The 19273-nt window shown below is 40.6% G+C and overlaps 1 protein-coding gene across 3 annotated transcripts in view; it reads left to right on the top strand.

The window, feature by feature from the left end:
* zbtb7c (zinc finger and BTB domain containing 7C) overlaps nt 1-19273 on the top strand; it is a 90231-nt gene that overhangs the window by 46831 nt on the left and 24127 nt on the right. For 2 of the 3 annotated variants that reach the window (XM_080197507.1, XM_080197498.1), the window contains 2 exons: nt 12733-12849; nt 13407-13534. The exons of the other annotated variant lie outside the window; for it this stretch is intronic. In XM_080197507.1, coding sequence (XP_080053633.1) covers nt 13494-13534 — 41 coding nt within the window. In that variant the 5' untranslated portion in view covers nt 12733-12849; nt 13407-13493. The remainder of the gene's footprint in view (nt 1-12732; nt 12850-13406; nt 13535-19273) is intronic. 3 annotated transcript variants of the gene reach the window in all.

The following is a 19273-nucleotide window of genomic DNA, read 5'->3' as shown; positions in this document are numbered from 1 at the left end:
CCAAAGTCACACCTGACTTTGAAGAACGGTGAAGTGGGTGAGGGTGGGCAGACCTTGAAGAAACCAGTACATGAACTGAAAAAAAAAAGAAGAGGAGGGGGGAGAAAATTGGAGAAAAATAAACAAAATAAAAATAGACTCTTTGATATTGGGAAATGAGCTCCTTATTGAACAGGTGGAGGCTTACCCAATAGGAGGTATTTAGCGGGGCTTTTTAAACCTGTTACTTTAACTGGACCAGGGTTATAAGTCTTGAGGTGTTGCATCACCTAGCTGTGAGCCACAGAAGCTGTTTTCTTCTTGGTACACAATAAAGTGTGCTTGGTGACAGGAAACTGGCGTTTGGCTGAATTGTTATACGTTGTTTTCCATTACTTTGTGTAAAATTAATTATTTCATGTGATGTAGGCATTGTTGGCTAGGCCAGCATTATTGTCCATTTACATTGCGAAGATACTGGTGCCCCACTGCCTTGAACTGCTTCAGTCTATGTGATGTAGATACACCCACAATGTTGTTAAGAGATGAGTTCCAGGTTTGACCCATCGACAGTAAAGGACATATGAAATGCATTACGGTACTAAAGCTGCTGGCAGCCGCAATCAGGATCAACACAATTGGTTTGGTGCATGCTGGCTATTGCACTGTTTTTGACACAAGTTAATACACACAGTTTGTTCAAACTGATCAGCTGCTATTTAAATGCTCTTACTGTGAGAATAGATTTTGAAGCAGAAATAATCTGAGTAAACATTAGCTTGCTATGAAATATATATATTTTTAAAGTATGTTTCCTCTTTAGGATTAAGTTCAGAACAATTGGAACCTGACAGCACTGTGGGTGTACCAGATGGATTGTAATGATTCAAGAAGGCAGCTCACCACCATCTTTTAATTTTTTTTCTTTCATGGGATGCAAGTGTTGCTGGCAAGGCCAGTATTTATTGCCAAATCCCTACTTGAACTTGAACTTTAACTGAGTGGTTTGCTAGGTTGTTTCAGAGGACAGTTAAAAGTCAACCACTTTATTGTGAATCTGGAGTCACATGTAGGATAGAGCAGGTAAAGATGACAGATTTCCTTCCCTAAAGGACACTAGTGAACCAGGTGGCTTTTTAAACAATAATAATGGTCATTTCGTAGTCACCATTACTGTGACTAGCTTTGAATTCAAGATTTTTATTGATTGCATTTAAATTACACCAGCTGCTGTGGTGGAATTTGAACCCATGTCACCAGAGCATTGGTCAGGGCCTCTGGATAACTCTAGATAACTCAAATTACTGCGGATGCTGGAATCTGAAATAAAAACACAAACTGCTGGAAAATCCCAGCAGGTCCGACAGCTTCTGTGGAGAGAGAATCGAGCTAATGTTTGGAGTCTGGATGACCCTTTGTCAGAACTATAACGAGTCCTGTGACATTATCAAGATACCACTGTGTCTTTCTCGAGGGCAATTGGGCTGTAAACTGGCAAATGGACTGCAGCAGTTCAAGAATGCGGCTTACTTCCCAAGGGCAATCAGAGATGAACAACAAATGTTGGCTTTGCCAGTAACACTTGCATCCCATGAAAGAATAAAAAACAAATAACATTGGCCTTTTGTTTACAAGTTTTTATTTAAACAGAATATTTGTCGGGGCGCAGAGCTTTCTGTTACTTCCTCACCTATTGTATGTTAGATTAATCTATCTCAGTGTGAACCTTAGCCTCACTATTCCACTGAGAGCACCTTGTGACTCTTGGCTGGTATTTGCATTGTAAGCTGTGGTACTTTCTGTCATCTAAGTCCTTGTTCCTATTTATCTTCTATTTTTTTGAACAACAATTTAGCTGAACAGAGAGCACTGACTTTTATTTTTAGACCACTCAAGGTTTGTTTTTATTGCTCTTTGCAAGGCCTGGGCAAAGACAGACAGGCTGCCCATAAGTTTCTGCCAATGCCTGCAGTTGGGATTGAATGAGTCAGGTTATTCATAGTTTGGTAACTCTCTTTATTTTTGCCTTTACCTGTCTGTGAAGTGACTGATTTCTACTCAGCGTCTCGGTGAGAATGCAGCTAAGATGGTAGTTTGGTTCAGTGCTCTCATGTACTTAAGGACTTAGACAAATTTTGGGACCAAATTGTACTGTGCTTTCGGTACGATTGGCCTCACTAAGCAAGGTACCAAATCAACATATGAACATTTTGGCGCAAACTTATGTGGATCTCAAAATTCAATATCTAATTAAATATGACATTGCTTAGATTAAAATAATTACTATTGGGGGTCACATGATGCGAGCGCTGGAATAAAGAACAAAGAAAAGTACAGCATAGGGACAGGCCCTTCAGCCCTCCAAACTTGTGCCAATCATGGTGCTGTAACTAAACTAAAAAATAACCTTCTGCTCTTATTTGGTCCATATCCCTCTATTGTCTCCCTATTCATGTACCCATCTAGATGTCTCTCAAACTTTGCTATTGTGCCTGCCTCCACCACAAACTCTGGCAGCGCATTCCAGGCATCCACCACTCTTTACATGTAAAACTTCTCCTGCATATCTCCCTTAAATGTTCTCCCTCTCACCTTGAACCTGTGCCCCCTCGTAATTGACACTTCCACCCTGGAAAAATGCCTCTGACTATCCACCCTGTCTATGCCCCTCATAATTTTGTAGACCTCTATTAGGTCTCCCCTCAGTCTCCATCTTTCTAGTGAAAACAATCCTGGTTTATTCAACCTCTCCTCATAGCCAACACCCTCGAGACCAGGCAACATCCTGGTGGATCTTCTTTGCACTCTCTCCAAAGCTTCCATGTCCTTTTGGTAGTGTGGTGAGCAGAACTGCACGCAATATCCAAATGCAGCCTAATCAAGGGTTTACAGAATAACTATGTTTCTATGAGCTCTGTGCTACTCAGCCTCTAATTCTTTAATTTATTGTGCTTGAACAGCTCAAACTTACCTAATCCCAGAGTGAAAATGCCATATGATGTCCTTGGAAGATTTCTGTTTAAATGTCAGTGACAAAATGCTGAGAAATATTTAAAAAATTGTCAGCAAAGGAGAGCAGTGAAAAGTAACTGGGATGGATCAACTTCTCAGCATTGCGACTTGATCCTGCACTGTCAAAGGCATTACAACTGATAACTGCTAATATCATTAAGGTCACTGATGAAAAACTTGGTCTATTGTGATAGAATATATCTATACTCTAAAAGGCATGATGAAATGTAGGAGAGATTGTTAGTGTCGAAAATGCAACTTTCTCAGTTAAGGTCTGCTTACAATCCTGGGAAAAGCAGCTATGTGGTATGTCAGAATTCTTTGACAATCTGGAGAACCAAGGCCTAAGGAAAAATGTCCGGATTCTCGACTTGCTAGAAGATGCTGAGGGTAAATTCCCAGTTAAATTCTTCGAGAGCTGGCTACAACATTTCCCTGAATTTAGAAATGAAAGCTGGATGCATGAAGTTAGAAAGAGCACCTCATATCCTGCCTCTGAGGCTTGGAGACAATCAACAAACTCAGCTCCTAATTATTCATTTTCATAACTTCAAAATTGCCAAAGAGTATGAAGGCAACTAGACATAATGGGGCTTTGCTATATGAGGGAATGAAGCTTTCTTTCTTTCTAGATTTCAATGTGGCAATACAACACTGGATCAAGGACTTTGACGAAGTTAGATAATGCCTGAAAACCATTGGAGTGCAAAACTAACCACTGTATGCTGCTACACTGAGGGTGACATTTGATAACTCGGTGAAGATGTTTGACAATCCGGCTAAAGCCATGGCTTTTTGAACTCTGTGGAAGGCAATAATTTGGAGAGGCAGACTGCAAAATCCGGACTTTATCCTTTATCATTATAATTCCTTCCTGATTCTGTGTTCGTATTTATAATTCTGACAGGGATGATCTAGTAATTGAGCATTACAGTGAGTCTTTAATCCTTAAGATGGGCAGGGACTTCCATTTGTCCTTAATGGAAAACATTCCTCAGTGTGCTCTTTCTAGTTAAGAAGCAAACTGTGCAGACTGTATAACACTAGAGCTGTGTACAAATATCCTTTCTTTTCATCTGTACACTTTTAATGGTGGTATATATTTTATGGTCTTCTTTGCTCTGATCATGATGAACGTGAGTAGCACCACTGCTGAGACGTGAGCAAGTGGCATAAGTCTTAATAGGAGAGGTTAGGATGCAGAAAGGGTGTTCTGTACTTACCCTTTTTATGCCATATCTTTATTCTTTTTTTGATGAGAAAGATCTCTTGGTGGAATTATGTAAAGTGTGTAGATATAGCCCTACAATGTTTCACATTTGGTGAGGAAAACCTCTTAGAATTAATGGTTTTGCATTTTTTAAAATTCTATTGTGAAAGAATTGTTAATTGGTTCATGCAAGGGTGCAGACAAGTCTCACATCCCAGAAAAAGGCTTTATAGTGTATCACCAGTGTTTCTGGTATAGCTAATGATGGGGGAAGTGTGTTTTGGTGCACGTCCAAGTATGGCAGGAAAATCTTTTGTAAGCCATTTTCTTTGTCAATATCCTATACTGTCTTTGGCTGAATAAGCAATGACAATAGCTGCTTTGAAACTTTTTCCTGGAATGTGCATCATCCTATTAAGAGGAAAAGATATTGGGTGGGATTCTCTAGCCTTCCAGCCGCATGTTTCTTGGCAGCGAGAGGTAGCATACCGTTCATTGGCAGCGGGCCTCTCTGGTTTCATTGTGGTCAATAGGATTATCCATTGAAGCCACTCCACTGCACCAGGGGTGTGATGCTGGCAGAATAAGAGAATTCCACCAGTATGAGCAGCTGGAGAATTCTGGCCTTCGTTGTTCCTTAAAAATGAGCACGTTGACATAGCCTTAATGCAGGAAAGTGACGTAAATGACAAGGAGCACCTGAAATTGAAGTGGGACTGGGTGGGAGAGGTGATTTTTTTTTTGCCTCAATCTTGACAAATGGACAAGGGGTTATGGTTTTAGTTAATTACAATGTGCCTTTTAGATTGGAGAACTGTGTGAAGGACAAGGGAGAAGGTAAGTGATTTTTAAGGGGCTGCTGCATGGTCAAAAGTATTTCAATAATGATGTCCATGGCCCCCAAGTTATGTGCCTGTTCTTGTTACTTCAGTCTTTATGGATTTTGTTGACTTAGAACACAGAACACTGCAGCACAAACAGGCCCTTCAGCCCACAAGTTGCACCGATCATATACATACCTACCAGGCCATAGAATTATCTGTAACTCCCAATCCCATTAAATCCCATGTACTCATCCAGAAGTCTTTTAAAAGACCCCAGCGAGTTCGCCTTTACCACCACCGATGGCAGCCGATTCCACTCACTCACCACCCTCTGAGTGGAAAAACTTACCCCTAACATCTCCTCTGTACTTGCTCTCCAGCACCTTAAATCTGTGTCCTCTCATAGCGACCATTTCAGCCCTGGGAAATAGGCTCCGAGAATCCACCCTATCTATTCCTCTCAACATCTTATAAACCTCTATCAGGTCGCCTCTCAACCTTCGTCTCTCCAGGGAGAAGAGTCCCAGCTCCCTCAACGTATTTTCATAAGGCATGCCACCCAATCCAGGCAACATCCTTGTAAATCTCCTCTGCACCCTCTCAATAGCTTCCATGTCCTTCCTGTAGTGCGGCGACCAGAACTGCGCATAGTACTCCAAGTGGGGTCTGACAAGGGTCCTATAAAGTTGCAGCATTACCTCCCGACTCTTAAACTCATTTCCTCGATTAACGAAGGCCAATACACCGTACGCCTTCTTGACCACATCCTCCACCTGCGAGGCCGATTTAAGAGTCCTATGGGTCCGGACCCCAAGGTCCTTCTGCTCCTCAACACTGCTAAGACTCTTACCCTTGATATTGTACTCCTTCATCCCATTGGACCTGCCAAAATGGACCACGACACATTTATCCACGTTGAAGTCCATTTGCCATTTCTCCGCTCTTGCATCCTATCTATGTCACACTGCAACTTCTGACATCCCTCCAGACTATCCACACCACCAACCTTCGTGTTGTCGGTGAACTTACTAACCCATCCCTCCACTTCCCCATCCAGGTCATTTATGAAAATGACAAAACAGCAAGGGTCGTAGAACAGATCCCTGGGGCAATCCACTGGTGACCGACCTCCATGCAGAAAAAGACCCATCCACAACCACTCCCTGCCTTCTGCAGGCAAGCCAGTTCTGGATCTACAAGACCAAAGCCCCTTGGATCCCATGCCCTGTCACCTTCTCAAGAAAGCATCAACAAATTCCTGCAACTGGACTGCAACTGTCATCTTAATCCTTTGACAGATAAACTTCCCATAGCTAGGAATTCTCTCGTTCAGCAAGCAAAGGTATTAGCATCAGTATATGAGGTAATTGGATATTTGGAGAATGCTGCATCCTAAAGATAGTTCACCTTCTTCTCTGCTCCCCACCAATGTAATACTAGACTTGATTATTTTTTCATGCCAAAAACAAAATTATATGCAGTGGTCTCCTGCTCCATAGGTAGCATTGTGATATCTGCTCACGTTCCTGTCTTCCTGGAATTTTTATTCAAGTGGATTCATCCTTAGTCTAGATCTTGGAGATTAAATGCAACTTTGTTTAAGGATCATAACTTTATCTCGCACTGTAAAGTCGAATTTGATCTTTTCTACTCAGTCAGTTCTCTCTCTGCAGTAAGCCTTTAATCCTATAGGAAAGCTGCAAGGTTTCTGCAAGAGGTTTGATCACTTCGTATGTGGCCAACAAAGAGCATTAAATGATGGAATGACAGTGCCAGCTTGAGATAAAATTAGCCAAAACAGAGTAGGAGTATGATGCAGCAGTGAGATGAGGTTGATATTCAGAGACTTGGTCTGGTTGGCAGGTAGTTGTTTCCAAATAAACAGGCTAAGAGGAGGGCTTGTTGCAGGCTGCTTGGTCAGCCTGGAGTCCTGGTGTTGGATGTTTGCAGATTGGAAATAAATCAACAAACTGACCTACTTCTCAACTGTATAAAGAGATTCCAAAAGGGTCATTTGAGTCATGTGACCTCCACAATTTTTTTATAAAGGATGTTTATCTGGTGTCTGGATCTGGCTTTTGTTTTGTGCCTTATAATGTCTCACTCGTTAGACTCTGAAAGAGTCATCCATATTGATGATCTTTTCTGGATAGCTATTTATCTTGGTTGATCCTCAGACTCTGCTACAGGGGAAAGCTTATAATGGTGCAAAATGTCATCCATTTCTTTCAAAAGTTTGTTTTTGAAATGGACCTTGACAGTCCCAGGTGTGAGATTCCATGAGCAACATGCAGGACAATCCATATTCTGTGGTCACTTTACAATTCCATACAAATTCCCCTCCAATACGTTTTTTAAATTTGTTGATGACACCACTGTAGTGGACCGGATTTCAAACAATGATGAGATGGAGTACAGGAAAGCGATAGAGAATCTGGTGAACTGTTGCAATGGCAATAATCTCCTTCAATGTCAGTAAAACAAAGGAGATTGTCATCAACTTCAGGAAGCAATAGTGGAGGACATGCCCTGTCTACATCAATAGGGATGAAGTGGAAACGGTCGAGAGCTTCAAGTTTCTAGGTGTCCAGATCACCAATAACCTTTCCAGGTCCTCCACGCCGACACTATAGTTAAGAAAGCCCACCAATGCCTCTACTTTCTTAGGAGACTAATTTGGCATGTTCACTATGACTTTTACCAACTTTTACAGATGCACCATAGAAAGTATCCTTTCTGGTTGTATCACAGCTCTGTCCAAGACTACAAGAAACTACAAAGGGTTGTGAACGAAGCCTAGTCCAACACACAAATCAGCTTCCTATCCACTGACTCTGTCTACACTTCCCATTGCCTCAGAAAAACAGCCAGCATAATCAAGGATCCCACGTACACCAGACATACTGTCTTCAACCTTTTCCTGTTGGGAAAAAGATACAAAAGTCTGAGGTCAATAACAGCTTGTTCCCTGCTGCCATCAAACTTTTGAATGGACCTACCTTATGTCATGTTGATCTTTCTCCACACCCTATCTATGACTACCACTACATTCTGTACCCTCTCCTCTATGAACAGTATGCTTTGTCTGTATAGTGTGCAAGAAACAATATTTTTTCATTGTATACTAATACATGTGACAATAATAACTCAAATCAAGGGAACTTATGTTGTCCCTCTTGTGGTTCAGCAAGGTTTATTTTAAAGTAAGCAAAAAAGAATGAAGTTTGATTTACAAGGTATGCATTCCACATCATATCATGCACCCTTGGCAAGTGTGAGGTGGTCCACTTTGGTAGGAAGAATGGTAGGAAGGACTATTACTTACGTGGCGAAAAACTGCAGCAGGCGACGGTGCAGAGGGACCTCGGGGTCCTTGTGCATGAGTCGCAAAAACCCAGCTTGCAGGTGCAGCAGGTGGTCAGGAAGGCGAATGGGATGCTGGCCTTCATAGCGAGGGGGATTGAATATAAAAGTAGGGAGGACTTGCTGCAGCTGTATAGGGCATTGGTGAGGCCGCAGCTGGAGTACTGTGTGCAATTTTGGGCGCTGCACCTGCGCAAGGATATTTTGGCCCTGGAGGGAGTGCAGAGGAGGTTTACTAGGCTGATACCGGAGTTGAGGGGATTGAGCTATGAGGAGAGGCTGAATAAACTAGGCTTGTACTCGTTAGAGTTTAGAAGAATGAGGGGAGATCTCATTGAGACGTATAAGATGATGAATGGGATGGATAGGATAGAGGTGGAGAGACTCTTCCCGCTCAAAAAAGACAGTAGGACTAGGGGGCACAGCCTCAAGATAAAGGGGAGGCGGTTTAGAACGGAGTTGAGGAGGAACTTCTTCACTCAAAGGGTGGTGAATCTCTGGAATTCTCTGCCCGTTGAAGTGGTGGAGGCTGCCTCGCTAAATATTTTTAAGAAGCGGGTTGATGGGTTCTTGATAAGAGAGGGGATTAAGGGTTATGGGGAGAGGGCGGGAAAGTGGAACTGAGCCACGACAGATCAGCCATGATCTTATTGAATGGCGGGGCAGGCTCGAGGGGCTAGATGGCCTACTCCTGCTCCTATTTCTTATGTCCTTATGTTCTAGTCCTAATCCTAAATGCACATCCCTTCTACATTACCCAGTGGAAATCATCTCCATTTTCCTACTCAAATCTTAACCAATAATGTTTCATATCTAGTTGCTGGCCTTTTATCTTGCCTCCAATGTTTTTTCTATTAATCAGGCGTCCAGTCCATTACTGTATCTTTGTGAAAGATTGCTGGAATCCCTATATATTTTAATTAAATGACAATGGGATGTAATTTGTATTACAGTCATAACTGACCAATTTTTAATTAAAAGCCTGCTGAGAAATCTGCAGAGGTCAGTAGAGCAGGTAAGTATTCAGTGGGTGTCGAGCCTTTAGGAGTGCCATCTTTCAGATGAGCTGTTAATCGGAGGTTCTGTCTGCCTAGGGTTGCTATCTCTGGTTGGACATATTCCTGGAAATTTCATCACACGATCTTCTGCCTCCAACTACTCCAACATTAAACATATAAGTAAGCATGCTCGTTTCTTTAATGGCTCAATGATTGATTTCTGGGTTGCTCAGAATTGATTTTCTTTTTCAATTTCTGGAGATGTCAAGAAAATCCTGAAGGATTGAGGCCCCTAAGTCTGCCTTCACACACAGGTCCCATGGCGTTGTGCAAAAAATAAACTAACAGATGGTCATCAACCTGAAATGTTCAGTGTTTCTGCATAGATGCTGCCTGACCTGCTGAATATTTCCAGTATTTTTTGTTCTATATCAGTCAAAACGAGTGCTTGACCTCACTCCAATGTAGAAAGTCTTAGCTACATTTAGTGGTCATTACTTTGGGTGCCAGGTCAGCCTGTTTGAAGTGAGTCATATAGAGTATTGCCAATGATCATGTAGTGAAAGAAACTAATGATTATAAAGCGAACCAGTGCAGTCAGGTTTTCCAAGTGTAAATTTTGTGTAATGGCCGCAGGCCATACAGAAAACTGCCAATACTACCTAAAGCCAGTGGCCCAGATATCAGCTTAAAAACAAGTCTATCCTGCGTAGTGAGTCTTAACAATGTTACATTGAGCTGTAATTAACTACTCAAAACCCACACTTATGAAATCTGAGGGCATTGACATGATGCTCTTGAAATATAAAAAAATCCTCGATTAGGACTTGTGATGGGTCAACTTCAAACTCACCAGCTGTTTTGGTAAAGTATCTTAGTGTTGAGCCTTTTTTGTATCAGAAAATAGTTAGAACACAGTTTAATAAACATGATGCAAGTAGCTGTATGATGCCAAATGCCAGTTCTCAGGTGATAACAGTGGAGATAGCCAGAGGAGACAAGATATCTCCGCACAAGAAATCACCTGAGGTCCCAGTTATGCAAATTGTAGTGTCCAGTATAGGTTGAGACCTAAGAATTGGTCAGTGGGACATAGTCTCAGTTGGGTAATATTGCATGATTTGGAGAGAGAGAGAGACTTAAAATGAAAAGAAAATGACATTTTAAAAAGTGTTTTACTCCTAATTTCCAGCTTCAATATTAACTGAAATGAGTGTAAATTACCCTATATCATAGCATATAAAATAACCTGCATATAAGGTGGCCATGATTTTTTTCAGTGCCAATGATTCAGGCTTTTGCATATATTTGGTGTACAAGTCAATCCCTCTTTCAGCTATGGAAAGATAGAGACTGAGGGGAGACCTGAAAGAGGCCTATGAATTATGAGAGGCATAGACAGGATGGATATTTGGAGGCTTTTCCCAGGGTGGAAGTGTCAATTACAAGGGAATACAGGTTCAAGAGGGGGAAAGTTTTTAAGGAAGATGTACAGGATAAGCTTTTCTCACAGAGAGTGGTGGGTGCCCTGGAACGTGCTGCCAGAGGAGCTGGTGGAAGCAGGCAGATGAGCAATATTTAAGAGGCATCTGGATGGGTACATCAATAGGTAGGGAATAGAGGGGTACGGACCAAATAAGGGCAGAAGTTTTGTTTTTAGTTTAGTTAGGGCAGCATGATTGGCATAGGCTTGGAGGGCCAAAGGGCCTGTTGCTGTGCTGTACTTTTCTTTGTTCTTTGGAAATGCTTTACATAGATGGGCTATTAATCAAAGGTTCTGCCTGCCTATGCTTTTTGTAATTGGTATCAACTTTTCATCCCAGAAATGCATATTTTACTTATACTGTAAGTCAGCACATGGGATCAATCCAGCAATATGAGCTGAATTGTAAAAAAGATAGATGAGTTTAAAACATGCCCCCACAGAGCAGACTGCACACGGGGTGATAAATGCCAAACACAAATTAACCCTCCAACAAAACAAATGAGGTATGAAGTTGGTTTTAAGCTAAAAGTCGCAATATTTGTTAACTCGTCAAATAACTGTGCTACAGAGAGGGAATTTGGTGTTTGTGAAGAACTAGTGCGGGAATGGAAGAAGGAATCTGTCCTGAAGAAGATGCTCAAGACCAAATGTGCCATGTGAATAGGGACTGACCTTATCTTGAGAAGCATGTACCAGAATGTATCTTTGAAATGAAATGAATATCAGAGGAACTTTTCAAATGTAAAATCATTTCGAACATCAGGTTCCCTGCAGGAGATTTTGTCCTATGGTAGCAGCTGGATGGATGAGTGTGAAGTAAAGTTGTGGATTGATAATGTGTAGAATGTAGCTTACTAGTGTGGGACAACTAACTGATCCTGTATAACAGATGAGATCGAGAGGCGCTTACGAAGAAATAACATTCACATTGTGGTCTAATGGTGTCTAACATCTGTAGTTCAGTATTTTGATGCATGCCTCAACGAACCACTCAAGGGCCTTGTTTGTGCTGAAGCAAAAGAGTGGATGGCTGACAGAGAAAAGCCTTCACAAAGAGTGGTGCCTTTCTCGATGTTTTATGTGATTTCATCAGCAAATCATTGGGTATTACTAGTGTACCAAGTATCATCATCAGATTGCAGAAAAAAGAGACACGTCAAAGTTTTTCATCTTGCAGTCATCAGGACACCAGCACAAGAATACCAGCACAAAGAGAAAAAACAATTTATACTGTATGAGAAGACCATGGCAACACATCTACCAATTAGAGTTCACTTTCCAAGCAATCAGCATTCCCTTTTCAGGCAATATTATTGTTGTTTTCCCTTTCCTGCAAAGTGTTCTGGTAAGTGCTAGCTGCAAAGCTTCGGCATATCTGTTTTCTCAGCAATAGTCAAGTTCCATATGACCAAACGACTATCGGCAGATCATTCAAAAGTGTGGAATATCCAATTCAATGAATGGAGAGGAAGATGATTTGTGGTAGAGGGATGACTTTGAAAGCAATAGCATCAAATCTGAGCCATAGTGGAATCATTATGATGATGCTATAGCCAAAATGACTTGGAATGAATATTTTGCATTAGATGCCAAAGACAATGAATTTACCAGTTTTAAAATGGCTTGATTGTGGTTAAAAGTATCTTGTTATCATCCTGGACCAGGCCCCACTGTTTTTGGTAGAAATCACTTTGGGACCAGTCACTTCTTATTTAAAGTAAATCACGTTTGAGATCCAAGGTATTTGCTAAGAGAATAAAGCCACAAGATTCCATCATTTTTTTTAACAAATAAAATAAACTTTACAAGGTCAGAAATATGAGATAATTTACAATATCTATCTCATACTCTAACTTTCAGAATTAACATGGGGTTCAGGCAAACTGTGGTTGAAAATCACACTGCACAATAAATGGCAGATGTGACCAGGACAGATCCACGGATTTCTCAGAACCCACCCAGACATCAGCAAACAGTGTAAGTCAACTATCTCACTGAAACTCTGTCTCCCTTATGAGGAAATACAAGTCTTCTTTCTTCCCTGTCGAAGATTCCACCTCAGAATTCCATCTAAACGTTGCTCCAACTTGGATCGCCTTAATGACTGCTCATCTTGCAGGGCTTCAGTCTTGATTCCCAAGGTTACATTCCCCTGGATTCCCGAGTCTGTACTCCAATTCACAACGACAACTTCAGTTTTGCAGCCATGCCAAGCAGAACATTAGTGCTCTAAATGATTACCATTCCCCTAGTAACTTGCTGCATGGAATCACCAACCCTCTGTGGCCTTCTCAGATTTCTAGAGCTTCTCCCAAGCTTTCAGTACTTGAAGCCTGCCTACCAAAGTGCCTGTAAGGCAATCTTTGCTCATGTTCTTGATGGTTCCAACAGCTGATCTCCTCCTCCTCCTGGTTACTCCTTCCCTAGTTCTCTCTCTCTCTGGGACCTCTCGCTGTCCCCTGTCCTGGGACTTATGTTGATTCTGGCATTCCACTCGTGATCTGATTTTCACATCGTTTTTTTTCTTCACACAGACGCACTGGTCACTTGTCCCTGACTTGAAGAACTCCCAAAAAGCTAGACTGTGCATGTAGTCTGATCAGTCCTGAAATTCCTAAGGCATGCTGGGATTTGTAATTCCTGGCCTCTGCTCCAGAATCAGGTAAGTCTGCATTCCTAACAGTTGTTGTGCACATAATTCATTCAATAAACCATGCCACATTAATATATGAATTACTGTTGTTTCTTTTACATTTTAATGTGGTGACCACCCACATCAGCAGTTCACATTTTATACTTGGCGTATACCGTTTTTCAAAGGATTTTTGAAGGCTCCAAAGGTTGATTTGTATGTTGTGATCTATGGCACATGCAACCTAAACTTGAGAATTCAATAATTACAGTTAGCATGCAAATGTCTTTATTTATCCTAATAGTAGATCATTTAGTTTAGTAATACAAAATAATTGTTCTACATTTTATACCAGAAATAGATCAAAATGCGAACGAGTATGACTTTCAGAACTCCTTTAGTTCTGAAGGTAACAACTGCTTTTAGCTTCAGTTGTGTTTTTTGAGAGATTACATCTGTTCTCATGGCCCTCTTGTGATTGTTCCCACACATTCATTCTCTGTTACCAGCAGCAAGGAGCGTAGGGGTTGATGAGGCAGAATGCTAGCTATAGTATAAGGTCATTTATTGATTGATCTCTCAGTGAGAAGGAGGAATATACTATATAATGAGGATTTTTTCTTTTTTTTTACAAACTTAGCTGAATGACAAATGAATTGTACAGTTGAGGGGGTGTGCTAACTGAATTTCATTAAAGAAAAGACATTTGCACAGTGATCAACTGGGAAGAAAATGACTCCAGTCACAGTAGAACCGACCTGACAGTATTTTGTGAGAGGAAAAATACTGTAGGGAGACATGAAAGGAATTAATCAGCATGTGGTTACAAGTGGAAAAGCTTGTAACACTCCAAGCTGAAAGGCTGTAGCCACTAGTTGGTCTACCTGGAAAGCTTGCTTAGCGACTACGGTCAAGGTCAGGAGGGTTTGGTCTTTGTCTTCCTGTTGAGGATATAAAACGCATTGCCACATCTTCAAATGTTTTCAAACAAAATAATTCATTACATTCTTAAAGAAGTAGCAATTAATATCCAACATTGATTTTGTGGAAACCATGGTGATTTAATTTTAATTTGATCAAACTATATTTTCTTTACCCACATTTGAAGTATGTATGGCATGAAATAAAGTAAATATTTGCATTCACAGAATACCTTTCTCTTTAAGACCTTTCCATATCCTTCACAACTGATAAAGTTCTTTGGAGTTTGATTACTCTTCTAGGAGGGAAATGCAGCAGATTTTTGCTGAGAAAAGTCCCATGAACTACGTCAACCAAGGCTAATTAAGAAAGTTAAGGGTGGGATTAAATTAAAAGAAAAATTATACAATGCTGCAGAATAGTGGTAGATTGATAACATTTCAGAAACCAGCAAAGGATGACTAAAAGTAAGTAAAGAGGGAGAAATTGAAATGAGGGTAAACTAGCAAAAAATATAAAACCAACAGTAACAGCTTCAGAAGTATATAAAAAGGAAGAGAGTAGCTAAAATGAGCATGAGTCCCTTAGAGGCTGAGACTGAAAAATAATAATGGGAAGAAAGGAAATAGAGAGGCTTTGAACAAATATTTTTTGTGTGTTCATGGTAAATGACACAAAAACTATCCTAATAATAGTAGAAAAGCAAGTGTTGTTATGGGAAGAATTTAAAACAGTTATGATCAGCAAAAAAGAAGTTTTAGTAAAACTAATGGGACTAAAGGCTGACAAGTTCCTGGATTTGATGGCCTGCATTCTAGTATCTTAGAAGAACTGGCCACACAGATATTGGATGCACTGGTTGTAATCTTCCGTAATTCCCCTTTTTTTGGTTTCCCAGTATACTGGGACCTTTAAATTTTGGAAATGCTGTAGTCCATTATTGCAGAAGTGGTAGCAGGACATTTAGAAATCATAACCTAATCAGGCAAAGTCAGCATGGTTTTATGAAAGGGAAATCATGTTTGACAAATTTATCAGAGCTGAGTAATGAGGATAATGTATTAGCATGAGGATTGGCTAATTGACAGAAATCAGAGTCGAAATAAATGGGTCATTTTCAGGTTGGCAAACTAACTAATGGAGTGCCACAGAATCAGTGCCGGGGCCTCAGCTATTTATGATCTAAATCATTGACTTGGCTGGAATGACTATTATAGGCAAATTTGCTGCTGATACAATGTTTGATCTGAAAGCAAATTTTGAGGATGATACAAAGGGATATAGTTAGGTATATAAAAAGTCTTTTGGTAATAGAGAACATGCACATTGCTGATAAAAGAGACATGCTGTTAAAACTTTTCCAGATAAGACAGATGTGCAAGAATCTCAATTGTAAAGAACAGTAGTACATACTGTATAAGAAGAGAGTGCTGATTAGTTGACAAGTGGACTCTCATTAGTGGAAGTTCTACCATAGAGGATGTACTAGAGAAAAGGTAACTGCCAAGTTTTTGGTTAAATTCAAACCGGCAGGTTGATTCTGATAAAGGCATTGCCATGGGGAGTGAATCAGGAAATAGCTGACCCCTCCCCAAGCTTTCATGTAACTGAAAAATTTGCAATGCATGGACATGCTGTTTCTGTGTGTGAATACATAAAGCTTCTGTAAGTGAACCACACTGTGGGCCCAACTGATAATTTGGTTGTCCGTGTAATTCTTAGCATAATCAAGATTATTTAGCAAGTGCTGTCCGATCACAGAATTACATCTAATGTTGGACACTATATTTTGGGCTTTGCAAGTATGGGCTGGTTGGATATGTACAGTACTTTGCCTGCTGTGAACAGCCGAAGGGTGTGCTTTTTGATACAATATGCCAGTTGTGGGACATACGGGCTACGTATTTGAGATCACATTGATACTGAAATTCAAATAGCGCATTACTCATTTGTGTGACAGGCAAAATGGACAGCATGTCACATGTTGCACAAATTCTTGAGATTGCTTACCCTTCCGGCGAATCTGAAGTAGACAGGACATATTTCTGGACCAAAAGCAGTGGTATTAGGCTTATAGTTTGTGCAACAGTGAGCAATGATCTGATCAAGGTAGCCATTATGCTGCAGGATGGCTTTGATTTGCCCTATTTCAGCATCAAGCTTGTACACTCAGCAAACGTTTTGAGCCCTATTTACAAGTCACCAATAAAGCAAATGTTATAGTGCATGGAACTATAGGAATCGCGACATGAATGTGGACCAATGAAAGTATGTTTGTGGTAGACTGTAGGAGAGAATCCATTGCCAGATTTCTCACTGAGCAAACCAAGGAAAGGGAACTCATTTGACTGCTCCATTTCAGAGGTGAATTTGAGTGCTGGATGGAGCCCATTAAAGTATGTAAGTAAATTCTTATATGCAGCTGCAGATTCAAATATAGCAAATGGATTGGAAATATCCAAAGGGTCGACGGTTAGATATAATTCCATCGAAACTCTTTTCTTGGAAACTGACAAAGATGTTTGCAAGAGCTGGGCCTAGCGGGGATCCCTTGGCAATACTGTCTATTTGGACATGCATGGAGTTTTTAGTAGTGAACTCAGCTTCACAAGTTGCTGAGTTCATAAGTTCAGTGAATATAGATTCAGACATTGGGGGTGCACCTAGATCGCCATAATATAATGACACAAATATCTGGTAGCACTGCGAGGTCACAAGGTCAACCCAGATGTACATATGTCTAAAGCCAAAAATGGGACTAGAATAGTCATCCTTAAAAAGTTGACTATATCAATAAAATGCAGACCATTCTTTCTGACAAACAAACTAATTGATTTCTGAACTCTCAGCCAAGCCTCATTATTTATGCATGGCAAGAGCTGAGAATCCATTAATATTCTAAAATGGAACTTGCTTGTCAGCTTTGGCTCTTTGATCTCTGTTGTCGTGCTGTCAAAGTCCCATTGTCAATTGCACAATGTTTATTTACACACGATTAATTGGTTTCAAGAGCTTCTAGTTTTAGCTGATGGAACTTTGAAGATGATTGACATTTTTACTGCCCTACAGTAAAATAACTTTTTTATACATAGTGGAAAGTTCTGAATGAATTACTTTTTAAAGCTTTTTTTATATATCCTATTGTCACTGATGGGTTCATTAGTTCTATAAAGTGTACAGTGCTCCACCATTTAATAAGATCGTGGTTAATCTGACCTTGGCTTCAATTCCACTTTCCTGCCTGTTTTCCATAACCTTTGACTACTTTAAAATTCAAATATTCGTCTGCCCCCTTATTCTGAACCTATGCACTCTTTTCTAGATTTCCCCGTCAATAGGAAACACTCAACGCTTACCCTGTCAAATCCCTCAAAATCTTATATGTTTCAATAAGATCACCTCTCATTGCACTAAGATTTGCAGATTAGGTGGATTGGCCGTGCTGAGCTGCCCCTTAGTATCCAAGGATGTGTAGGTTAGGTGGATTAGCGATGGTAAATGCATGTGGTTACAGGGGTAGAAAGGTGGGGTTGGCCTGGGTGGGATGCTCTTTTGGAAAGTCAGTGTAGATTCAATGGGCTGAAAGGCTTCCTTCTGCACAGTAGGGATTCTGTGGTTTTATTTCTCTATCAAAGAGAAACGTTCAGCATCTACCCTGTCAAGTTCCTCCAAAATCTTATATATTCCAATAGACCACCTCTTGTTCTTTTAAACTCCAATGAGTTTAGGCCAACTGCTGAAATTTTCCTCATAAGACAGCCCTTTAATGCGAGGAATCAACCTAAAGAACATTCTCAGAATGGCTTCTATGTCCCTCCTTAAATAAGGAGACCGAAATTGTAGTCAGTTCTCCAGGTGTATTCTCATCAATGGCCTGTACAGTTGTAGCAAGACTTCCCTACTTTTGTGCTCCATCCCTCTTGTAATTAAGCTAACATTCCATTTAATTTCCTAATTACTAGCTGTAGCTGCCAGTCCCATGCCCACTCGCCTTCTATGCGCTATGGACAAATCCAATAAGCCACATAATAACAACGACAAATCATGAAATACTTATGAAAATATCAGAAATCTGCTTTGGAAAAAATTGCTGTTCTTACAACCTTATAAAAGCATCAACCAAACACTGCCATTCATAATTTCATAGACAGAGGCTTTACCCCACTTCATTCTTCTTAATCTTGTCAAAAGACAGATTAAAGAAAACTTCTCAAAACCTCATAAAGATGTCAATAAATCAAAGTTAAAACATCCAACAGGCTGCCCAAACATACTCCTCATGAGCTAATCCATTAGCAATTCTTGGAGCCCAGCCAGTCATTCATAATGAGGACATTGGGCATGTAGCATCAATTTCTCCAGATGGCCTCATTCTGAATGCTTGAATGAGCTTCAAGATAGGTCCCCTGGATATGGAGGTAGCATGGAAGGGGCATTGGTGTGATCTTTTAAACATACTTTTCAAAAGGTTCCCAAATCCAAATTATTCTTCATGATTCTTCTAAGGGACTGTGAGTCATGAGTGATGCTTGCCTGACTCCATGAAAATGGTTGAGGGGTATGAGATGCCAACACCTGCAAAAGAACCAGCCAGGTCTGGAGTGCAATGTGCATACTTATTTCCCATGCCTTTATCCCATGACAGCAAAAATTGCCAGTGCTGGAAATGGGAGCAAGAATCCGAAATCCCCCGTCCAGTTTTTAAAAGACCTTCAGACTCTGCCCAACTCTGCCAGAATCTAGCCCTTTATCTTTCCCAGCTTTGTCAATAGCAAAAGGCTCTCTTTGCTACCAGGAGGTTACCCGAACCTGCAGTTTCATAAATTTTATTCCGATTAGTAAATGACT

This window comes from Carcharhinus amblyrhynchos, chromosome 1 (genome assembly GCF_965287045.1).
Source record: "Carcharhinus amblyrhynchos chromosome 1, sCarAmb.v2.hapA, whole genome shotgun sequence".
NCBI classification, from domain to species: domain Eukaryota; kingdom Metazoa; phylum Chordata; class Chondrichthyes; order Carcharhiniformes; family Carcharhinidae; genus Carcharhinus; species Carcharhinus amblyrhynchos.
The sequence above is the reverse complement of the archived record's forward strand: the minus strand, read 5'-3'. Positions and strand labels throughout refer to the sequence as shown.